We start from the raw sequence: 26042 nt of genomic DNA, 5'->3' as shown, positions 1-26042 counted from the left end.
ATCTAACAGCAGCCCATTGGAGCTCATGTCCAGTTGACCTTTCATTCAACCAATGAAAACTTTACTTGCAAAATCATGCCAGTGATTTGAAAAGAATTTGAAAACATTCGGGATTATGCCGAAGGTATACAAAATGATTCAGGTGAATTACGAAGTATGCCGGAAAATAATTTCAATATAAAATTTTATATAAAATTTGTTCCAAGACAAAAAAAAAACCATGATGGTATAGCCATAAAATCTGTTTATACTAGTATACAATCCAGAGTTTATTATTGCACTTTTACCCTGTTGTTTCAATGTTGAAATAGACCAACAAGTTCGCCTATTGCATAAATAGTCTCGCCCAATATTTTTAGAATTTGTATGCTCCCGAATAACGCTATAAAAGGCAAAGTGTAATTGGTCGATATTTAAATTGTTATTTATAGATGAAATGTCACCTGGACATGGGAGTCCACGTAATGCTGTTAGATCTACTGGTAGACCAGTAGATCTAATTTTAATCAGATTGAACTGTGCCAGTGCCATGAAGATTGACGTCATCGTATCCGGATTCGAGGATTCATTATTTTTTGGACATTCTTTGGTGAATATTGACATACACATAAATGCCAGAACTTTAATTAAACAGTAATCCCACATGGGAAGTTTATATAAGTGATAATATTTTAATTAAAGAATATTTATATTTATCACTTGTTGTTTGTTTGTGTGAATTATCATCAGTGAGTGCTCCGTGCTTTATTGTTCAGATCAGAACGCATTTAAAACAACAAGCAGAATAAATAACATTATTTTATTGATTAATATATCATAAAATAGGGATCTGAATTTATTGTCTTAGATCGGTATGATGCAATGCAGGTATGAACACATACAAATAATAATACGATTTATCTTGCTACCTACACCCGTTACTACAGGTGTTGTTCATTGTTTTCAAAGAGGCGCGATTATTTCATAACACTTTCTGTTGGTGTCCTAATTATGGGGAACCACTGGCAGACAGTAGGTATGATCGTATGCCGGTGTAGACAGTATAGGGGCAAGATAGGGGCAAGATCGTGCGCCGGTGTAGACAGAGCTAATTACTACATGAAAGGTTCTTTTGTTATTAAATTTGCACACGAAGTCTGGAATAGAAGGCATCCAGTGTCAACAGATTTTTTGTTTCCTAATAAATTAACGGTAGCTGAACGGGACTCTCTCTCTCTCTCTCTCTCTCTCTCTCTCTCTCTCTCTCTCTCTCTCTCTCTCTCTCTCTCTGTGTGTGTCTCTCTCTATCTCTGTGTCTCTATCTCTCTCTCTCTCTGTCTGTGTGTGTGTGTGTGTGTGTATATATATCTTGTGCGTGCGTGTGTGTGTATATACGAACTTTGTGTGTGTGTATATATATACACACACACACGCACGCATGCACAAAATGTTTGAATTTAATTATGAAATACAAGCCCCATATTTCTTATCGTTCTAGGCTTGGTACCCTCCACTGGCGTAGGCAGGATTTTATATTGGGATTTGGGGGGTGGGGGTGGGGTGGGGGGGAGAGGAACCTGCACTATACTATGTATGTGTATATATGATTTTATAAAATTTAATAGTTTAAAAAAAAAAGTTTGATGGGGGTGGGGGTGGGTTCCTGTAGACCCCTCCCTACGCCACTGCAGGGATGGCGCATGGCCAATCACTTTTCAAAGAGCCACTTTTGTGGGTTATATTTGTTGTATTAGTGAAAATGTCCTCAACTGAAGTTGAAAGAAGAGTCGTACCACTATATTTTACACTGCTGTCCCTGCTCTGGTACCCTCCCTGCCTCCTCCCCCCTCCCCCTTTTGAGTTCTAGTTTAGCTCGTACTCGTCGTGGGTTTCTTGTTTGTTGTATCATGCGCAACCGTAAAACATGTGCCAGTGGGGATACAGGCTTGGAACAGATATGTTTTAAAAAAAAAAAAAAAAAAAATAATAAAATAGGTGTCATATTTATCGACCACCTTAAATAATTGTCGTAATCCCCAGGGATGAAATGGTCACCCGCAGATTCTATTCCATCGTGATGGTCCTAACCAACACACAGATTGATTTTTAGGCTCTCACCTTTTATCAGTTAAAGATATTAGTTAATAAATCAAACATGGGTAAAAGTAAAGAATGACTTTCAACCCATAGGTCTTTGATTTGTTATTAAGACACCTCACATCAGCTGGACACAATGTCAAAACAGGAATGTAAAAAAAATGGCCCACTGTTGTTATTTTTTTAATAGCAGGTCAAACGAAATATAACCTGCTAAGAAAAAAACATGACCTGCTGGAAATAAGACAGCACAGGGTGAGGTGAGGCTTTGGGACTGTGTTTGGAAAATTAAAGGCATATTGTCACAGACCACTGACCTATTTAAAGGCATATTGTCACAGACCACTGACCTATTTAAAGGCATATTGTCACAGACCACTGACCTATTTAATGGTTTAACAGAGTATTACCTGAACAAAAATAATTTGATTTGTCCCTAAATGTACTTCATTCAACCATCTTCATAACCACCATACTCCATTTATTAATGACATTTTGTAAAAATAATTGAATTATGGCAATGGTCCATAATTCAAAAACTAAAATTGCCGAGATGGATGACATGGATTTCACTCCATCATGGTTCAGTTAAGGTGATGTGATAGCTAGATTTGGTTTCCAACAATTAATGTAATTTTCATTTATTATCTATTTTTAGAGAAATAAGGTCCTTAACCTTTAGACTACTGGATTAATTTTTAACAAAAACCACGTTGAGTGGGTACAAGTTTATAATTTTTACTCACATATATTCACTTAAGTGTTTTATAAATACATGAAATAAAGTTCATATATGAATCGGCAAGTATTATTTTCGTGCCTTTTTTTTTAATTTTTATTATTTTAGAAATCGGCTAATGGTGATTAAAATTAGGCAAAAAATCGAAAAAGTTGCGTTTACTTATGGGCATTTGTGGCCAGCTGTCCAGTATTTATGTCCATTATTCCCGATAACAGTGGTTTTCGGACCAGAATTGTTTTTAAACCCGAACTATGATTCATATTGCAATATTTGGTAATTTTCGTTGTTGGTAAATCGATCAAATTTATTATCAAATTAGCTGTCACAATCAGATATTGATCCCTGAAAATGACCGCGACGTGCCGCCATTGTTGTCAAGCGAAAATACTTGCCGAAAACCACTTTTTGAACTCAAAATTTCAAGGTATTTTCAATTGAAAAAATCAAAACAAAAGCCACCATTTTGAAAAAAAAAAAAAATTCTTTAATTATATTTCCGTTTCCGGTGAGTGTCGTGTGCAAAACGGCAGGAAATATGAATTGGGGAATGCACTGTATACAGTGTACAGTATATCGACTGACGTGATGTCGGGCGAGATATCTCGCCTGCAGTACTCAGAAGGTTAAATCCGTGACAGTATGCCTTTAAGTCCTCTGAGATTATTTTAAAGCATTATGGAGTTAAAATATAACAGAATCATTAGCTAAATAGCAGATAAGATAATCATACAAACATCTGTCTCTTGAAAAAAATGGCCTACGATTTTTTTGTGGTTTTTATCATAGTCAGCAGATTTTTATTTCACGTGCTAGGTCTAGAAAATGGACTGCTTTTCGCTTTTTGCAGGCCACTATTACGAGACCAGGGGCCTAATTCACTAAACTGTCGCAACTTTGCGATCTCGCAGTGCAGTGCAAAAAGACTTACAAAGAGGATGCTTTGTTGTCTAGCAGAGCCTAAGAGACCTTTGTGAATTAGGCCCCAGGGACCTAATTCACTAAACTCTCACAACTTTGCGATCTCGCAGTGCAGTGCAAAAAGACTTACAAAGAGGATGCTTTGTTGTCTAGCAGAGCCTAAGAGACCTTTGTGAATTAGGCCCCAGGGACCTAATTCACTAAACTCTCGCAACTTTGCGATCTCGCAGTGCAGTGCAAAAAGACTTACAAAGAGGATGCTTTGTTGTCTAGCAGAGCCTAAGAGACCTTTGTGAATTAGGCCCCAGGGACCTAATTCACTAAACTCTCGCAACTTTGCGATCTCGCAGTGCAGTGCAAAAAGACTTACAAAGAGGATGCTTTGTTGTCTAGCAGAGCCTAAGAGACCTTTGTGAATTAGGCCCCAGGGAGCTAATTCACTAAACTCTCACAACTTTGCGATCTCGCAGTGCAGTGCAAAAAGACTTACAAAGAGGATGCTTTGTTGTCTAGCAGAGCCTAAGAGACCTTTGTGAATTAGGCCCCAGGGACCTAATTCACTAAACTCTCGCAACTTTGCGATCTCGCAGTGCAGTGCAAAAAGACTTACAAAGAGGATGCTTTGTTGTCTAGCAGAGCCTAAGAGACCTTTGTGAATTAGGCCCCAGGGACCTAATTCACTAAACTCTCGCAACTTTGCGATCTCGCAGTGCAGTGCAAAAAGACTTACAAAGAGGATGCTTTGTTGTCTAGCAGAGCCTAAGAGACCTTTGTGAATTAGGCCCCAGGGACCTAATTCACTAAACTCTCGCAACTTTGCGATCTCGCAGTGCAGTGCAAAAAGACTTACAAAGAGGATGCTTTGTTGTCTAGCAGAGCCTAAGAGACCTTTGTGAATTAGGCCCCAGGGACCTAATTCACTAAACTCTCGCAACTTTGCGATCTCGCAGTGCAGTGCAAAAAGACTTACAAAGAGGATGCTTTGTTGTCTAGCAGAGCCTAAGAGACCTTTGTGAATTAGGCCCCAGGGACCTAATTCACTAAACTCTCGCAACTTTGCGATCTCGCAGTGCAGTGCAAAAAGACTTACAAAGAGGATGCTTTGTTGTCTAGCAGAGCCTAAGAGACCTTTGTGAATTAGGCCCCAGGGAGCTAATTCACTAAACTCTCACAACTTTGCGATCTCGCAGTGCAGTGCAAAAAGACTTACAAAGAGGATGCTTTGTTGTCTAGCAGAGCCTAAGAGACCTTTGTGAATTAGGCCCCAGGGACCTAATTCACTAAACTCTCGCAACTTTGCGATCTCGCAGTGCAGTGCAAAAAGACTTACAAAGAGGATGCTTTGTTGTCTAGCAGAGCCTAAGAGACCTTTGTGAATTAGGCCCCAGGGACCTAATTCACTAAACTCTCGCAACTTTGCGATCTCGCAGTGCAGTGCAAAAAGACTTACAAAGAGGATGCTTTGTTGTCTAGCAGAGCCTAAGAGACCTTTGTGAATTAGGCCCCAGGGACCTAATTCACTAAACTCTCGCAACTTTGCGATCTCGCAGTGCAGTGCAAAAAGACTTACAAAGAGGATGCTTTGTTGTCTAGCAGAGCCTAAGAGACCTTTGTGAATTAGGCCCCAGGGACCTAATTCACTAAACTCTCGCAACTTTGCGATCTCGCAGTGCAGTGCAAAAAGACTTACAAAGAGGATGCTTTGTTGTCTAGCAGAGCCTAAGAGACCTTTGTGAATTAGGCCCCAGGGACCTAATTCACTAAACTCTCGCAACTTTGCGATCTCGCAGTGCAGTGCAAAAAGACTTACAAAGAGGATGCTTTGTTGTCTAGCAGAGCCTAAGAGACCTTTGTGAATTAGGCCCCAGGGACCTAATTCACTAAACTCTCGCAACTTTGCGATCTCGCAGTGCAGCGCAAAAAGACTTACAAAGAGGATGCTTTGTTGTCTAGCAGAGCCTAAGAGACCTTTGTGAATTAGGCCCCAGGGACCTAATTCACTAAACTCTCGCAACTTTGCGATCTCGCAGTGCAGCGCAAAAAGACTTACAAAGAGGATGCTTTGTTGTCTAGCAGAGCCTAAGAGACCTTTGTGAATTAGGCCCCAGGGACCTAATTCACTAAACTCTCGCAACTTTGCGATCTCGCAGTGCAGTGCAAAAAGACTTACAAAGAGGATGCTTTGTTGTCTAGCAGAGCCTAAGAGACCTTTGTGAATTAGGTCCCAGGGACCTAATTCACTAAACTCTCGCAACTTTGCGATCTCGCAGTGCAGTGCAAAAAGACTTACAAAGAGGATGCTTTGTTGTCTAGTAAAGTCTAAGAGAGCTTTGTGAATTAGGCCTCTGAACAGCCATGAGGATGTCTCATCACAGTTTGGTGATCTTTATAGAATCAGCCATGTTTCATTTATCTTAACTTTTAATGAACATTATCTGAGCTTGCAACGAAGGTTGACTCTTCTGAGCGTCTTCAGGTTCAAACAGTGCAGTTCATCTCTCAGAAGTCTTCCCAGTGCCAAGAAGTTAATCAACCGTAGATCATTATATTACCCAGGCATTTAGCACACAGTGTTAATAATTAATCTAACAGTGTTAAAAAAATATATATAATTTTTGGAAATAAATCAATGATTTAAAAAAAAATAAAGAGAACTAGGCGTCAGCATTTGGTGCCAACTGTGTATATGGTCTGTTACCAGGGGTGGGAATTCTCCTTGGATCAGCTGTTTTCCTCTCATGGAACATTGCATTTTCTCGCATTTTAATCGTCCTTTCCTCCAAAATGTGTCAGATGGCACAGATTTTAACCTAGGATTTCAAGAATTTCCGGAACCCGTCTAGATTTCCTCTTTTTTACAGTTCACCAATTCCCACCCCTGGTTACTCACTTAAACTGTCGTTTTGTTCTGTGCAGAGCAACTAACAGTGTCAGAATAGAATAGACCTTTAACGACACCCCAGCACGAAAAATATATCGGCTATAGGGTGTCAAACTATAGTAAATGCAAAACTTAAGTGATGATCAACATCAAGATAAAAATGAAACAGTTAACAAAAAACACAGTGTAAAGAACTGCAAAAAATACAAATAACACAGATAGATAAAATAAAATTTTGAATAAAAGTCAGTATCACGTAAAAAGCTGTAATAAAAGTTCTGGATTCCATCATATTTCTTTGACCAAACATATATCTTTTCTAATTTCCTTCAGATGATTGCATTCCACCAAAATGTTCCGCAAGGATCAATGGGTGGGGGGGGGGGGGGGGGCATGTGGGAGCAGCGATGTTTTTTTATACATTTATACATGTATTTATATATATATTATATATATATGTGTGTGTGTGTGTGCCCCCCACTTTTTGGCAACTTCCTAGGCCTGTGCACTGTATTGGATTTAAGCCTGACTTACGTGATGAGGTCAATTTTGGAACTAATCTGTCGTACATGACAGGGGCAATTCTTTCCAGTCTGTCAGACTTGTCACCTATATCGCAAGTGAAATTATTACAATGCACCAGTGTGTCCAAGAAAAGTGTCAATGCTAGCAGATACGAATTGATTTGTCATAAAACATTTTAAAACTAACAATGGTACAGACACAGTATCTAGTTTTCATTAGTCAAATCAGATTTAACTTTTATTGAAAGAAAAAAAAAAGGAAGAAGAAATATTGCCGTCTATACATGTATATGAACTTTAAAACTAACAATGGTACAGACACCGTATCTAGTTTTCATTAGCCTAATCAGATTTAAGTTTTATTGAAAAAAAAGAGAAATATTGCTGTCTATATATGTACATGAACTTTAAAACTAACAATGGTACAGACACCGTATCTAGTTTTCATTAGCCTAATCAGATTTAAGTTTTATTGAAAAAAAAAAAAAATATTGCCGTCTATATATGTACATGAACTTTAAAACTAACAATGGTACAGACACAGTATCTAGTTTTCATTAGTCAAATCAGATTTAAGTTTTATTGAAAAAAGAAGAAGAAATATTGAATCTATGTATATGAACTAAAAAAACAAGTACAATAGACTTTGTTCCTGACATCTATGTAATAAGGATTTCAGTTTAAACTAGCATGATATCAAAATCCCATTTAACTTAGATGAAACCTGTCTAATCCAGCACTGTGAATACCAGTGCACTTCATCAATCCCCCTTGAATCCAGATTAGATACAGTCCACTGTAAGTATAACATGTACTTTAAAACAGTATATTTCAAAGCAATAATACATTCATTTTGCCCAGTACATAGAGTTTTGTGTCTGCAGTTAAAAGTCTTATTGATATATATTTTCCATATATTTTCAAATTCATGAATTTTTGAATATTTGAATACAGGAAGGAAATGGTTTATTTAACGATGCACTCAACACATTTTATTTACGGTTATATGGCATCAGACATATGGTTAAGGACCACACAGATATTAATTGGAGGAATCCCAAACAAAAATGCATGCTTGCGGCTAGGTAGTCACAAGGTAGTTACAAGGTTGTTACAAGGTAGTACAAGCAATGCAAGCTACATGTATTTGCAAGCTAACAAGGTAGTCAGTAATTCTGCAAGCTTGCCGCATGCATGTTTTCATTTTTGCAAGCTTGCTGCATGTATATGTTCAACTGTGCAAGCATACATGTCTACACTTGTGGAAGCTTGTGCAAGGTTCCACACAAGAAAGGCTTAGTTTGTGTAGTTGAATTTGAACAGAAAAAGCTAAGTCCAAATAATTTTCATGGTTATTTTTTGTAAAATCATAACTTCTCACATGATTTATCAAATTCAGTGGGAACAATGGCTAAACAACCAAGCGTACATGTAACAGATTTAGATAGTATTTACAATAATAATTAAAACAAAATTAATATTAATACATACGCATGATAATGTAATATGGTTAAAACAGGATTGTCTTGTAATGATTGGATTTTCAATTGGCCCCCAAAATAACAACATATGCATGGCTGTGAGAGGATATGACTTGGATCATGTTTAGTTGAAATTAGCCTGGTGGAATTTGAGAAGATGTTGAAAATGTTTGAGCCAATCAGAGGCCAGGGTGGCCATCTTGGAGTTTGAATCGGCCTGAAAAAGAACAATAATACTTGGTCAGAGCCATGAGAGGATAATTTGGAATAGATTTGGTTGAAACCTGCTTGTACGTGGACTATGAGAAGTCAAAAACAACTCATTCAGTCAAAGGCCAGATCAGCCATCTTGGATTTTGAAACTGCCCCCAAAATAACAACTCTTGGTAAGTGCCATGAGAGGATCACTTGGACCGAATTTGATTGAAACCTGGCTGGTGGAACTTAAGAACTAAAAGGTCTAAGTTAATCTGAGGCCAGTGTGGCCATCTTGTATTTTGAATCAGCCCCCCAAAATAACAACACTTAGTAAGTCATGAGAGAATCATTTTGACTAAGTTTGATTGAAACCTGCCTAGTGGACCTTGAGAAGAAGCAAAAAAAAACGTCTCTGTCAATCAGAGGCCAGGGCGGTCATCTTGGATTTTAAATCTGCCAGAAAAATAACAAACTTGGTCAGGGCCATAAGAGGATCATTAGGAATACATATGGTCAGAGGTCAGGTCAGCCATCTTGGAATTTTTATGGCCTGAAAAATAACAACACTTGGTCAGATCTATAAGAGGATCATTTGAACCAAGTTTGGTTGAATCCTGCTTGGTGGAACAGGAGAAAAAAGAAAACAAGAAGAAACAAATGAATGACTTTACACCACTGTGTGGATCTTCAGACAGTGGAGGAATATAGCCTAAAAAAAGAAGAAGAAGAAGAAGAAGAATATAGGATCAGGAGCTTTTTAGCATATCAGCATATTAGTTTAGTCAAGACTACTCCACATACATGGAACATGTCTATCATACAGGAAAACTACTTCTGTAAGCATCTGACTACATGTAGCACCTATGTTTTTTGTTTCAACAGTTCATGTTTTTCACTTTAAAAATGATCATTGTTGGGGGTTTTAGAATTAGACAAGATGCAAGATGGCTGCCGCTGATGATGGCGCAAGCTTGCAGGTAGCTCGTCGCAAGCATGCGGGAAGCTTGTTGCAAGCTTGCAGGAAGCTCGTCACAAGCTTGCAAGAAATTTGTCACAAGCGTGGGGGAAGCTTGTCGCAAGCGTGCGGGTAGCTCATCACAAGCTTGCAGGAAGCTTGTCGCAAGGTTGTAAAAAGGTTCCAAATACTAGTTTAAACTGAACAAGCTTGCGGGAAGCTCATCGCAAGCTTGCGAGAAGCTCATCGCAAGCGTGCGGGAAGCTCGTCGCAAGCATGCGGGAAGCTCGTCGCAAGTGTTCGGGAAGTTTGCGAGATGCTAGTTGCAAGCATGCAAGAAACTGGTGGAAACCATGCTGCAAGCGTGCAACAAGCTGGTCATATGGTTGTAAAAAGGTTCTAAATACTAGCTTAAACTGAACAAGCTTGTGGGAAGCTTGTCGCAAGCTTGCGGGAAGCTCATCGCAAGCTTGCGGGAAGCCCGTCGCAAGCATGCGGGAAGCTTGTCGCAAGCTTGCAGGAAGCTTGTCGCAAGCTTGCAGGAAGCTTGTCGCAAGCTTGCAAGAAATTTATCACAAGTGTGTGGGAAGCTCGTCACAAGTGTGCGGGTAGCTCATCACAAGCTTGCAGGAAGCTTGTCACAAAGTTGTAAAAAGGTTCCAAATACTAGCTTAAAGTGAACAAGCTTGCGGGAAGCTTGTCGTAAGCTTCCAGGAAGCTTGTTGCAAGTGTGCAGAAAGCTTGTCGCAAGGTTGTAAAAAGGTTCTAAATACTAGCTTAAACTGAACAAGCTTGCGGGAAGCTTGTTGCAAGCTTGCGGGAAGCTTGTCGCAAGCTTGCGGGAAGCTCATCGCAAGCTTGCGGGAAGCCCGTCGCAAGCATGCGGGAAGCTTGTCGCAAGCTTGCAGGAAGCTTGTCGCAAGCTTGCAGGAAGCTTGTCGCAAGCTTGCAAGAAATTTATCACAAGTGTGTGGGAAGCTCGTCACAAGTGTGCGGGTAGCTCATCACAAGCTTGCAGGAAGCTTGTCACAAAGTTGTAAAAAGGTTCCAAATACTAGCTTAAAGTGAACAAGCTTGCGGGAAGCTTGTCGTAAGCTTCCAGGAAGCTTGTTGCAAGTGTGCAGAAAGCTTGTCGCAAGGTTGTAAAAAGGTTCTAAATACTAGCTTAAACTGAACAAGCTTGCGGGAAGCTTGTTGCAAGCTTGCGGGAAGCTTGTCGCAAGCATGCGGGAAGCTTGTCGCAAGTGTTCGGGAAGCTTGCGAGATGCTAGTTGCAAGCATGCAAGAAACTGGTGGAAACCATGCTGCAAGCGTGCAACAAGCTGGTCACATGGTTGTAAAAAGGTTCTAAATACTAGCTTAAACTGAACAAGCTTTCGGGAAGCTCGTTGCAAGCTTGTGGGAAGCTCATCACAAGCTTGTGGGAAGCTCATCTCAAGATTGTGGGAAGCTTGTCGCAAGTGTGCAGGAAGCTTGTCGCAAGGTTGTAAAAAGGTTCCAAATACAAGCTTAAACTGAACAAGCTTGTGGGAAGCTTGTCGCAAGCATGTGGGAAGCTCGTGAGATGCTAGTTGCAAGCATGCAAGAAACTGGTGGGAAGCTTGCTGCAAGCATGCAACAAGCTGGCCGCATGGTTGTAAAAAGGTTCAAAATACTAGCTCGAAACGCAGTAGTTACTACCGTGTAAGATATGCTTGTACAACCTTGTCGCAAGGTAGTTATCAGCTAGTTACCAGCTATTTAATAAGCTTGCAATTTTTGTTTAAACCTGCTGTCACCACTTCAAGATTTATTCTTTTTGATTAGCAGCAAGGGATCTTTTATATGCACCATCACATAGACAGGATAGCACATACCACAGCCTTTGATGTACCAGTTGTTGTGCACTGGCCGGAGCAAGAAATAGCCCAATGAAATACAAATTATTGCAGCTTATTAGTCCCCTACCAGTCCAACCGGAGGAGACTATAGGTTTCATCTCCATCCTGTCTGTCTGTCCATCCATCCATCTGTCTGTCCCACATATAGTTTTCCAAATGTTGTTTTTGCAATGCCTTGAGATATTGAGCTGAAATTTTGTGTATAGCTTTATCATGTACCATTACAAATCATGTTTGACATCCATGGTGAATTACCCATTTTTGACAGAGTTATGACCCTTGAACTTAGGAGATACGAAAAATTGTTGGGCACAGTAGGCAGGGTTCCACCTAGCATCTGGAAAATGGGAGTCATCATGACTCACAGGGTTTTATTTTGGGAGTCATGCATTCAAAAATGGGAGTCATCTATGATATATATTTCTTAAATCACATAATTAACTGAATAACTGTCTATATCTACTATTGTATCTGTATAATACATATTCATGTATATCCATTGTTTTTCTTCTTGTAAATAATTTAGTGCTTTTTTTTGGTCTTTTTATGTTGTCCAAAGGGACGTAGAAAGTGTGGTTCTATCTACGTCCGAATATTGTTACATATCCTCTATATACATGTAGCTGGTATTCAAAACTTGTGGCCCCCCTGTTTCAACCGTTTCTCAACCGAAATAGTGTAACAAATGGACATACAAACCAAAAATGTATAACCTATCATACTAACTAAATCCCAACTGAAGTACTTGCATCATTATTAACACAATAAATCTTCCAACGACAACATAAAACATTTGCCCGCCATTTTAAATTTGCTAAACAGAGGGAAGCAACCCATCCTGCACATTAAGAAAAGTATTGACATGCAGTACTGTGCGCCCTGCACTATCTTTTTATGCACCCTTTGGCTTTTAGTCACGCAATGCTGCATGCTAACCTGTTTTGTAACATAGCTGCATCTGCGTAATAATTATGACTAACTCCTATTATGAGATTTGCAATAAAGAAAAATAATAAAAACACAACAAAAAACTAGATAGATAGACGTTCAGTTAACTATTATCTGATGTCCGTAAACAGACCGCGCATTCGACATTGTCGCAATGATCTAAACTTAGACAGGAACTGGCACACTACATCAGCCACACTTGTTTTTAACACTTATGTTACGTAACGTATTGATACGGTTGGGAACCAGTTAAACCGCTAGGCTATATTTGTTCTGAAACTTGGTAGTCATTAGGTTTTTAGATGTTTAATTGTGTTTTTTTAAGGTTAAAATGATTGACAGCTGGAAAAACCCCCACAAAAAACTCGCGGCTGATATTCGTATAAAGACCGCATATTCAACATTGTCGTGATGATCTAAATTTAGACAAAGGGACTGGCATACTACATGAGCCACACTGGTTTTAACACTTAAGTTATGTTAAACGTATTGATACGGTTGGGAACCAGTTAAACCGCTAGGCTATATTTGTTCTGAAACTTGGTAGTCATTAGGTTTTTAGATGTTTAATTGTGTTTTTTTAAGGTTAAAATGATTGACAGCTGGAAAAACCCCCACAAAAAACTCGCGGCTGATATTCGTATAAAGACCGCATATTCAACATTGTCGTGATGATCTAAATTTAGACAAAGGGACTGGCATACTACATGAGCCACACTGGTTTTAACACTTAAGTTATGTTAAACGTATTGATACGGTTGGGAACCAGTTAAACCGCTAGGCTATATTTGTTCTGAAACTTGGTAGTCATTAGGTTTTTAGATGTTTAATTGTGTTTTTTTAAGGTTAAAATGATTGACAGCTGGAAAAACCCCCACAAAAAACTCGCGGCTGATATTCGTATAAAGACCGCATATTCAACATTGTCGTGATGATCTAAATTTAGACAAAGGGACTGGCATACTACATGAGCCACACTGGTTTTAACACTTAAGTTATGTTAAACGTATTGATACGGTTGGGAACCAGTTAAACCGCTAGGCTATATTTGTTCTGAAACTTGGTAGTCATTAGGTTTTTAGATGTTTAATTGTGTTTTTTTAAGGTTAAAATGATTGACAGCTGGAAAAAACCCCACAAAAAACTCGCGGCTGATATTCGTATAAAGACCGCATATTCAACATTGTCGTGATGATCTAAATTTAGACAAAGGGACTGGCATACTACATGAGCCACACTGGTTTTAACACTTAAGTTATGTTAAACGTATTGATACGGTTGGGAACCAGTTAAACCGCTAGGCTATATTTGTTCTGAAACTTGGTAGTCATTAGGTTTTTAGATGTTTAATTGTGTTTTTTTAAGGTTAAAATGATTGACAGCTGGAAAAAACCCCACAAAAAACTCGCGGCTGATATTCGTATAAAGACCGCATATTCAACATTGTCGTGATGATCTAAATTTAGACAAAGGGACTGGCATACTACATGAGCCACACTGGTTTTAACACTTAAGTTATGTTAAACGTATTGATACGGTTGGGAACCAGTTAAACCGCTAGGCTATATTTGTTCTGAAACTTGGTAGTCATTAGGTTTTTAGATGTTTAATTGTGTTTTTTTAAGGTTAAAATGATTGACAGCTGGAAAAAACCCCACAAAAAACTCGCGGCTGATATTCGTATAAAGACCGCATATTCAACATTGTCGTGATGATCTAAATTTAGACAAAGGGACTGGCATACTACATGAGCCACACTGGTTTTAACACTTAAGTTATGTTAAACGTATTGATACGGTTGGGAACCAGTTAAACCGCTAGGCTATATTTGTTCTGAAACTTGGTAGTCATTAGGTTTTTAGATGTTTAATTGTGTTTTTTTAAGGTTAAAATGATTGACAGCTGGAAAAAACCCCACAAAAAACTCGCGGCTGATATTCGTATAAAGACCGCATATTCAACATTGTCGTGATGATCTAAATTTAGACAAAGGGACTGGCATACTACATGAGCCACACTGGTTTTAACACTTAAGTTATGTTAAACGTATTGATACGGTTGGGAACCAGTTAAACCGCTAGGCTATATTTGTTCTGAAACTTGGTAGTCATTAGGTTTTTAGATGTTTAATTGTGTTTTTTTAAGGTTAAAATGATTGACAGCTGGAAAAAACCCCACAAAAAACTCGCGGCTGATATTCGTATAAAGACCGCATATTCAACATTGTCGTGATGATCTAAATTTAGACAAAGGGACTGGCATACTACATGAGCCACACTGGTTTTAACACTTAAGTTATGTTAAACGTATTGATACGGTTGGGAACCAGTTAAACCGCTAGGCTATATTTGTTCTGAAACTTGGTAGTCATTAGGTTTTTAGATGTTTAATTGTGTTTTTTTAAGGTTAAAATGATTGACAGCTGGAAAAAACCCCACAAAAAACTCGCGGCTGATATTCGTATAAAGACCGCATATTCAACATTGTCGTGATGATCTAAATTTAGACAAAGGGACTGGCATACTACATGAGCCACACTGGTTTTAACACTTAAGTTATGTTAAACGTATTGATACGGTTGGGAACCAGTTAAACCGCTAGGCTATATTTGTTCTGAAACTTGGTAGTCATTAGGTTTTTAGATGTTTAATTGTGTTTTTTTAAGGTTAAAATGATTGACAGCTGGAAAAAAACCCACAAAAAACTCGCGGCTGATATTCGTATAAAGACCGCATATTCAACATTGTCGTGATGATCTAAATTTAGACAAAGGGACTGGCATACTACATGAGCCACACTGGTTTTAACACTTAAGTTATGTTAAACGTATTGATACGGTTGGGAACCAGTTAAACCGCTAGGCTATATTTGTTCTGAAACTTGGTAGTCATTAGGTTTTTAGATGTTTAATTGTGTTTTTTTAAGGTTAAAATGATTGACAGCTGGAAAAAACCCCACAAAAAACTCGCGGCTGATATTCGTATAAAGACCGCATATTCAACATTGTCGTGATGATCTAAATTTAGACAAAGGGACTGGCATACTACATGAGCCACACTGGTTTTAACACTTAAGTTATGTTAAACGTATTGATACGGTTGGGAACCAGTTAAACCGCTAGGCTATATTTGTTCTGAAACTTGGTAGTCATTAGGTTTTTAGATGTTTAATTGTGTTTTTTTAAGGTTAAAATGATTGACAGCTGGAAAAAACCCCACAAAAAACTCGCGGCTGATATTCGTATAAAGACCGCATATTCAACATTGTCGTGATGATCTAAATTTAGACAAAGGGACTGGCATACTACATGAGCCACACTGGTTTTAACACTTAAGTTATGTTAAACGTATTGATACGGTTGGGAACCAGTTAAACCGCTAGGCTATATTTGTTCTGAAACTTGGTAGTCATTAGGTTTTTAGATGTTTAATTGTGTTTTTTTAAGGTTAAAATGATTGACAGCTGGAAAAAACCCCACAAAAAACTCGCGGCTGATATTCGTATAAAGACCGCATATTCAACATTGTCGTGATGATCTAAATTTAGACAAAGGGACTGGCATACTACATGAGCCACACTGGTTTTAACACTTAAGTTATGTTAAACGTATTGATACGGTTGGGAACCAGTTAAACCGCTAGGCTATATTTGTTCTGAAACTTGGTAGTCATTAGGTTTTTAGATGTTTAATTGTGTTTTTTTAAGGTTAAAATGATTGACAGCTGGAAAAAACCCCACAAAAAACTCGCGGCTGATATTCGTATAAAGACCGCATATTCAACATTGTCGTGATGATCTAAATTTAGACAAAGGGACTGGCATACTACATGAGCCACACTGGTTTTAACACTTAAGTTATGTTAAACGTATTGATACGGTTGGGAACCAGTTAAACCGCTAGGCTATATTTGTTCTGAAACTTGGTAGTCATTAGGTTTTTAGATGTTTAATTGTGTTTTTTTAAGGTTAAAATGATTGACAGCTGGAAAAAACCCCACAAAAAACTCGCGGCTGATATTCGTATAAAGACCGCATATTCAACATTGTCGTGATGATCTAAATTTAGACAAAGGGACTGGCATACTACATGAGCCACACTGGTTTTAACACTTAAGTTATGTTAAACGTATTGATACGGTTGGGAACCAGTTAAACCGCTAGGCTATATTTGTTCTGAAACTTGGTAGTCATTAGGTTTTTAGATGTTTAATTGTGTTTTTTTAAGGTTAAAATGATTGACAGCTGGAAAAAACCCCACAAAAAACTCGCGGCTGATATTCGTATAAAGACCGCATATTCAACATTGTCGTGATGATCTAAATTTAGACAAAGGGACTGGCATACTACATGAGCCACACTGGTTTTAACACTTAAGTTATGTTAAACGTATTGATACGGTTGGGAACCAGTTAAACCGCTAGGCTATATTTGTTCTGAAACTTGGTAGTCATTAGGTTTTTAGATGTTTAATTGTGTTTTTTTAAGGTTAAAATGATTGACAGCTGGAAAAAACCCCACAAAAAACTCGCGGCTGATATTCGTATAAAGACCGCATATTCAACATTGTCGTGATGATCTAAATTTAGACAAAGGGACTGGCATACTACATGAGCCACACTGGTTTTAACACTTAAGTTATGTTAAACGTATTGATACGGTTGGGAACCAGTTAAACCGCTAGGCTATATTTGTTCTGAAACTTGGTAGTCATTAGGTTTTTAGATGTTTAATTGTGTTTTTTTAAGGTTAAAATGATTGACAGCTGGAAAAAACCCCACAAAAAACTCGCGGCTGATATTCGTATAAAGACCGCATATTCAACATTGTCGTGATGATCTAAATTTAGACAAAGGGACTGGCATACTACATGAGCCACACTGGTTTTAACACTTAAGTTATGTTAAACGTATTGATACGGTTGGGAACCAGTTAAACCGCTAGGCTATATTTGTTCTGAAACTTGGTAGTCATTAGGTTTTTAGATGTTTAATTGTGTTTTTTTAAGGTTAAAATGATTGACAGCTGGAAAAAACCCCACAAAAAACTCGCGGCTGATATTCGTATAAAGACCGCATATTCAACATTGTCGTGATGATCTAAATTTAGACAAAGGGACTGGCATACTACATGAGCCACACTGGTTTTAACACTTAAGTTATGTTAAACGTATTGATACGGTTGGGAACCAGTTAAACCGCTAGGCTATATTTGTTCTGAAACTTGGTAGTCATTAGGTTTTTAGATGTTTAATTGTGTTTTTTTAAGGTTAAAATGATTGACAGCTGGAAAAAACCCCACAAAAAACTCGCGGCTGATATTCGTATAAAGACCGCATATTCAACATTGTCGTGATGATCTAAATTTAGACAAAGGGACTGGCATACTACATGAGCCACACTGGTTTTAACACTTAAGTTATGTTAAACGTATTGATACGCTTGGGAACCAGTTAAACCGCTCGGCTATTTTTGTATTGAACTTCGTTCATGTTATATGCTTTTCTTTTTTTCTGTTTGCTGACACCAGTTTGTTTGATATCGTGCAATAAATTGAATTGAAATTTAATTGAATTAGTCATTAGGTTTTTATGTATTAAATTTTTTTTAATGTAAAATCAATTGCCATCGGAAATATTTTGTGTCAACCATGACGCACACAGATTTTATTTAGGAGTATTTTAGGTAAATGTTGCGTCAAATACGCAAGATTCCTGCGTCATGTGAAACTCTGGGTAGCGGACATGTATTGTTTTAGCAGTACTCGTCTTGAAATTTCATCTTATTTTTAGCTATTTAAGAAAAAGAAAGAAAAATATTCAGAATGGTACTTTTATCTTGCTTATAGGTTCATTGCGGCACGGTGCAGGTCATGACAGTTCTGAAGAGGAATCTGCAGAAGGTGTGACCACGCCCGGTGAGCCAATGAATGCTGCCGCCAACGTGGACGAAATTCAGCACCGAATCACTGAGAGTTTCAGCCGAAAACTCCAGGAGTGGGAACGGAGGAAATACCGAAAGGACCCCGGGAGTCCTGAGATAGAAAGAAAAGGAACGAAGTTACGGAAGGAAGATCGACCAAAGAGCAAGAAGTCACGTGAGGAGAAGGAGAAAGAGAAGCTGGAGAAACAGCGAGAAAGAGAGATACAGAAGGTCGAGAGAGAGCAGGTGAAGCTGGACAAAGAAAAGATGAGACTGGAGAAGGAAAGGCTTCGCGCACTGGAACGGGAGGCCAAGCTGGAGAAGATGAAGGGTCGACTGAGCCAGTCGGACGTTGACACTAGCTTCAAGAACCCCATTCTCAGCCCTCTGGCAGAGTATAAGGTGACAGCAGATTTCGCACACAAACTTCACGAGTGGGAACTGATGAAGGGACTTTCGCACGACATATCAACAGCCATCTATCTGGAGGCACAGAAGCGCAGCCTGCAGCAAGGCAAAGAAGAGCTGATGGCCAAGCAGGAGTTGTCTCCCTCACAGGACGAGGGGGCGGCAGCGGGTGAAAGCAAGTCGAAGAAACCTCCACCCCTGATGCTGACCCCGTACTGGGATTCACCGGAAGACACGTCTCCTGTGGAGAAAACGTCCGAGGTCAGCATCGGGGACGAATCCAGTATTACAGACGGCAGTATGACCAAAACCAACATTGCAAGGTATGTGGGTTTGTTTTTCTTGTGATATGTAATACTATTGCAAGTAAGTTCTTCAAACACTGTTTAAACCGGTCCTTCGCAAAAAATATTATTAAACTATGTTTTTATGTTTGTTTTTCCTTAAATCCATTAATTATGGAAATAATGTTTCTGCAATGTCTGTGCTAACCACGAACAGTGAGTGATCCATGTATTTGAATTTGGAATCACTTTGCAAGTGATTTTTCATGGATTCACCAATCATGGAAGTGTGGAATCCCACAGAAAATGATGTCATATGGAAGAAAGCATCATTATCAACATGGCCAGGAAGTTTAAATAATCAATATTCTTACTGTGTCCTTTTGAAATTCTCTCTTCATGGATGGTATGGAAACGATCAACATTGTAACTTCATGCAATACGTACATATAGAGATGTACCCTTAGTATGGTAATTTTGAGACAAACCAAATACAGCAAATCAAAATGCTAACTGTCAACTTGGCTTTTTGTGATATGTTTTATGCAATTTTATTGAAATGTGTTTGCGAATATTAGCACAGTATATATGTTCTTTTAATTTTCAAAAATATAGAATCATTTTCATCACACAATATTGAATTGTGAAATAAATATTGATGTTACTGGCAAATGAAAAGTATAGTGTTTGCAATAGGATGCATGTTAATACACATAGTATTTTTGTGAACCATCCATGTCAAAGTTTATTATTTTTTGCATCTACATGTAAACTATAGTAGATTACTGGTATGCTATGTGTTTATATCAGTGTTGTGTACATATTCAGCACCTGTAGTATATGGTTTTTTATATGTTTTTATTTTATTTTATTTAATCGTTAAATTGATTTTTACTGTCTATTGTTTTTCCATGTCCATGTCATTTGTTGGAATGAGGGGTTTGTATGTTATTTATTTTAGTTTTTGTACAAGTCTAGTGTCCACTGCACTCTTACATATATATATGTACTGGTTAGTCTTCCGATTTTGTTTATGATTTTCATTTGGGTTTATTTGTTTGTTCTTATTTTTTGTTAAGCAGAACTGCCAAACCTTTGATATAAATAAAAGGTATCGAGATAAAACATATTTATTTATGTGTCTCAGAGTATATATAATGAGATCTGGGCCCATATTTTCAAAGCTATCTTTGCGTTATGAAATCATAGAACCATTGTAGGCTAAGACATCACTATGGCATGTGCTGTAGTGACTCCATAGGGCTCTACAATGGTTTTACGATTTCGTAGTGCTAAGATAGCTTCGAAAATCCTTAGCCTGGTTTTTGTTAAACCAACCACCTCTAATTAGCACCCATCAAAAATATTGATTTTGTTAAACCCACCACCTCCAAATAGCACCCATCAAAAGTATTGATTTTGTTAAACCCACCACCTCCAAATAGCACCCATTAAAAAGTATTGATTTTGTTAACCCACCACCTCCAAATAGCACCCATCAAAAGTATTGATTTTGTTAACCCACCACCTCCAAATAGCACCCATCAAAAGTATTGATTTTGTTAAACCCACCACCTCCAAATAGCACCCATCAAAAGTATTGATTTTGTTAACCCACCACCTCCAAATAGCACCCATCAAAAGTATTGATTTTGTTAACCCACCACCTCCAAATAGCACCCATCAAAAGTATTGATTTTGTTAACCCACCACCTCCAAATAGCACCCATCAAAAGTATTGATTTTGTTAACCCACCACCTCCAAATAGCACCCATCAAAAGTATTGATTTTTTTAACCCACCACCTCCAAATAGCACCCATCAAAAGTATTGATTTTTTTAACCCACCACCTCCAAATAGCACCCATTAAAAGTATTGATTTTGTTAAACCCACCTCCTCCAAATAGCACCCATCAAAAGTATTGATTTTGTTAACCCACCACCTCCAAATAGCACCCATCAAAAGTATTGATTTTGTTAACCCACCACCTCCAAATAGCACCCATCAAAAGTATTGATTTTTTTAACCCAACACCTCCAAATAGCACCCATCAAAAGTATTGATTTTGTTAACCCACCACCTCCAAATAGCACCCATTAAAAGTATTGATTTTGTTAAACCCACCTCCTCCAAATAGCACCCATCAGAAATGTTGATTTTGTTAAACCCACCACCTCCAAATAGCACCCATCAAAAGTATTGATTTTGTTAACCCACCACCTCCAAATAGCACCCATCCATAATATTGATTTTGTATAGGCTATTATTATTGACTTTTTTTTTCTTCTCAATTTAAAAACATATCCTGACAAGAACTCCCTGTGAAATGTTGGTAATTGAAAATAATGCCATATGGCCTATAAAATTAAATTAATTAGGTGTGGAATATATATACATGTATATATATATAAAAAATTAAAGATATATCGTTCAACATTTATAATACTTGTAGCTGTTTTTCTGCAAAATGTTAGTAATTTTAAATATTTAAAATAAATAGTGTACGTTTTGTATTCTGGTGATTAGTGCCAGTAAGTTACATGATAGGTACATGTACCAGTAAAACTTAATAATTTGAAAAATAAAGAAATATCTTGAAAGGCATAAAAAATTCTCAGTAAAAGAACTTGTCAGCCAATTTTTGTCAAGGGAAGGGGAATCAATTGCACAGAAAATGTGAAATTCTAGAATTAGTTGAAAAATCACATTTACTTGTCAGTGATAGCCAGTAAACCTATAGGGTTATTTTACACAAAAATCAATGTTAATAAAAGTATTAGATCTTTCAATTAAATAGAAAATGTGTGGGTTCCTTGCAGTTGTGATATTAAACAAAATATATGACACAAAATGTTTGTTTAAACAAAATGAATGAAACATAAATGAATGAATAAATGAATGAATGAATGATTGAATGAATGAATAAGTGAATGAATGTGATTATAAAGATTGCTTAAAGTAGAGGTAACTTCCTTGCAGTTGTGATGTTAAACAAAATGTATAACACTATATTTGTTTAAATAAAACGAATAATGAATGAATAAATGAATGAATGAATGAATGAATGGCCAAACGAACAAATGAACAAATGAATGAATGAATGAATGGCCAAACAAACAAATGAACAAAAGAATGAATGTAATTATAAAGATTGCTTAAATGGAGATACATTTTTTTTTTTCTAAACCATTTGTATTTATAATATACCAGTGCTTCCCAACTGGTATATGAAAGGTAATGCTATGTGATGTTCTGTGTTTTGAAAATACAAACTCATGCTCCTAATTGAAAAAGAAGCCTACCTGTTTATGGCAATGGTGGATTTGTTATCTCACGTGAGTCCGATTTACCACATTTCTAGCCATTGACAAAATAATGTGATGATATGTATTAAACAACCATTTTTGTTTTCCTAATAATTACCAAAATAATTAGAATTTAATACTTTGTTTGTAAATAATTATATTCGCTAGACCATTCATAAAAGCATTTTTGTTTCAGTAACCTGACCCATAATTTGAGTAAAATTAGTTTGTAAAATAAAAAAAATAATAAAATAAAATAAAAATTGCATCTTATAGTTGTAGCTAAAGGAAGAAAAATGAAGAGAGAAAAAAAAAAGAAAAAAAGAAATATGGCTCAATGAAATTAAAATGACATTAAAAAAAAAAAAATCAATAATAGTATAAACACTTAAACAGTTTAACGGTTGGCATTCTGCTGTAAAGTGTTTTTTGTATGTTTTATTTTTAACCAGCAAGGAGGCACAGCAGACACCTGTTGTACACAAAAAAATACTGACTGACTGATTTACCGACTGACGCTCGTTCCGGTTACAACAGGCTCTGTCTTCTGGCTGGTAGTATCGTTTGCATCTGACCTTTTGTTTTTTGTTTTGTTTTGTTTTGCGTGTCAAGTAGTGAGATATGTGCACCAGTGTGTGATGTGTTAGCCGCCCCGGCCGCGTCTCACCCGTCCCACCCGTCTCACCCGTCTCACCCGTCTCACCCATGTGATGATGATTTTGACAGCCTGGAGCGAGCCAACCAGCAGCTCCTGGAGCAGCTCAAGCTGAAGGAATTCGAGTACGCCTCTGTGCAGGATGAGGTCAAGGATCTCAATGAGAAGCTTATCAAGGTCAAGGACGGACACTCCGTGGAAATGGGTGAGAACAAATAGTGACAATGTATATTCATTAGAAAGTAAAGTTTGTTTTATTTAACGATGCCACTAGAGCACAATGATTTTGTATCTTATCATCGGCTATTGGACGTCAAACATATGGTCATTCTGACAATTTTTTAGAGGAAACCCAATGTTGCCACATAGGCTACTCTTTTACAACAGGCAGCAAGGGATCTTTTATTTGCACTTCCCACTGTTGAACCAGTTATGGATCACTGGTCAGTGCAAGTAGTTTACACCTACCCATTGAGCCTTGCGGAGCACTCACTCAGGCTTTGGAGTCGGTATCTGGATTAAAAATCCCATGCCTCGACTGGGATCTGAACCCAGTACCTACCAGCCTGTGGACTGATGGCCTAACCACAACGCCACCGAGGCCGGTCTATTTATTATGGAAGGAAGGAAATGTATATACCAGTACACTTCGTCAGTCCCCCTTGAATCCAGTTTAGATATAGTCCACTGAAGGTATAACATGTACTTTAAAACAGTATATTTCAAAGTAAGGAGACAACTCCTTTTTAAACAAAACATTTTAATATTTGAATACAGGAAGGAAATGGTTTATTAACGACGCACTCAACACATTTTATTTACGGTTATATGGAAGGAAGGAAATGGTTTATTTAACGACGCTCTCAATATGTTTTATTTACAGTTATATGGCGTCAGACATATGGTTAAGGACTACACAGATATTGAGGGAGGAAACCCGCTGTTGCCACTTCATGGGGTATTCTTTTCGATTAGCAACAAGGGATCTTTTATATGCATCATCACATAGACAGGATAGCACATACCACAGCCTTTGATGTACCAGTCGTGGTGCAATGGCTGTAGCGAGAAAGTCCTACAGTTTAAATATTAAGATATTTTAGCTTCAGAAATACTAGATAAAAACTGAAGTTATTTTGATGCCAACAATGTATCTCTGTTATGGAATAGGATAATATTATACCTTAGCAATTAGGGAACAGGGTTTTCATTAGAATATAAGGAAGGAATGAAATGGTTTATTTAACGACACACTCAACACATTTTATTTACAGTTATATGGCATTGGACATATGGTTAAGGACCACATAGATATTGAGGGAGGAAACCTGATGTTGCCACTTCATGGGGTATTCTTTTCGATTAGCAGCAAGGGATCTTTTATATGCATCATCCCATAGACAGGATAGCACATACCACAGCTTTAATGTACCAGTCTTGGTGCACTGGCTGTAGTGAGAAATAGCCCAATGGGCTCACTGACAGGGATTGATCCTAAACTGACCGTGCATCAAGTGAACGCTTTATCACTGGGCCAATAAATAGTGAATTGTACATTCTATAGAAATAGACCGCCTCGGTGGTGTCGTGGTAAGCCATCGGTCTACAGGCTGGTAGGTAACGGGTTCGGATCCCAGTCGAGGCATGGGATTTTTAATCCAGATACCGACTCCAAACCCCGAGTGAGTGCTCCGCAAGGCTCAATGGGTAGGTGTAAACCACTTGAACCGACCAGTGATCCATAACTGGTTCAACAAAGGCCATGGTTTGTGCTATCCTGCCTGTGGGAAGCGCAAATAAAAGATACCTTGCTGCTAATCGGAAGAGTAGGCCATGTAGTGGCGACAGCGGATTTCCTCTCAAAATCTGTGTGGTCCTTAACCATATGTCTGACGCCATATAATCGTAAATAAAATGTGTTGAGTGCGTCGTTAAATAAAACATTTCTTTCTTTCTATAGAAATAGGTGAGAAGACAGACATTCTGTAGAAAAAACTTAACACAAATAGCGACATTGTACATTCAGTAGGAATGGGTGAGAATATTATTGACATTGTACATTTCTATAGAAATGTGTGTAAATGTGAGGACGGACATTGCACAGAAATTAGCGAGAAAAAATAGTGGCATTATACATTCTGTAGAAATGGGTGGGAGTATGAGGATGGACATTTTAGTAGACATGGAATGAGAACAAATAGTGACATTGTATATTCTATAAAAATGGGCATGAGTGTGAGGACTGATACTGTATAAATAGGTGAGATCAATTAGTGACATTGTACACTGTATAAATGGGTGAGAACAAATTATGACATTGTACATTTTGTAGAAATGGGTGAGAGAACAAATTGTGACATTGTAGCTTATGTACAAATAAGTGGGAACAAATAGTGACATTGTACATTTTGTAAAAATGGGTGTGAGTTTAATATAAGGACGGACATTCTATATACAGGGGTGAGAACAAATAGTGACATTGTACATTCCATAGAAATGGGTAGGAATAAATAGTGACATTGTGCATTCCTTAAAAGTGGGTGAGAATAAATAGTAACATTGTAAAAATTCTGTAGAAATTGGTGAAAATAAATAGTGACATTGTACAATCTATAGAAATATATGTGAGAAAACTGGTGACTTTGTACATTCTATAGAAAAGGGTAAGAATAATGACATCGTACATTCTGTATAAATAGGTGATCTAATAAATTGTGACATTGTGTATCCTATAAAAATGGGTTTGAAGACAGAGATTCTATACAAATGGGTGAGAATAAATTGTTTTAAGTGAAGACTGGATATTCTATAGAAATGGTTGATAGGATAGACTTTCTATACAAATGGGTGAGAATAAATAGTGTTAA

The 26042-nt window shown here is 37.7% G+C and overlaps 1 protein-coding gene across 6 annotated transcripts in view; it reads left to right on the top strand.

Annotated features, from left to right (window-relative positions):
- The window catches only part of LOC121378891, a 171012-nt gene that overhangs the window by 110522 nt on the left and 34448 nt on the right, over nucleotides 1-26042 (top strand). For 5 of the 6 annotated variants that reach the window (XM_041507251.1, XM_041507252.1, XM_041507253.1 and 2 more), the window contains 2 exons: nucleotides 18448-19252; nucleotides 23133-23380. In XM_041507251.1, coding sequence (XP_041363185.1) covers nucleotides 18448-19252; nucleotides 23133-23380 — 1053 coding nt within the window. The remainder of the gene's footprint in view (nucleotides 1-18447; nucleotides 19253-23132; nucleotides 23381-26042) is intronic. The other variant, XM_041507254.1, reaches the window with a different exon arrangement.

Source organism: Gigantopelta aegis, chromosome 8, assembly GCF_016097555.1.
Source record: "Gigantopelta aegis isolate Gae_Host chromosome 8, Gae_host_genome, whole genome shotgun sequence".
Taxonomy (NCBI): Eukaryota; Metazoa; Mollusca; class Gastropoda; order Neomphalida; family Peltospiridae; genus Gigantopelta; species Gigantopelta aegis.
This window is presented reverse-complemented; position numbering and strand designations above follow the sequence as displayed.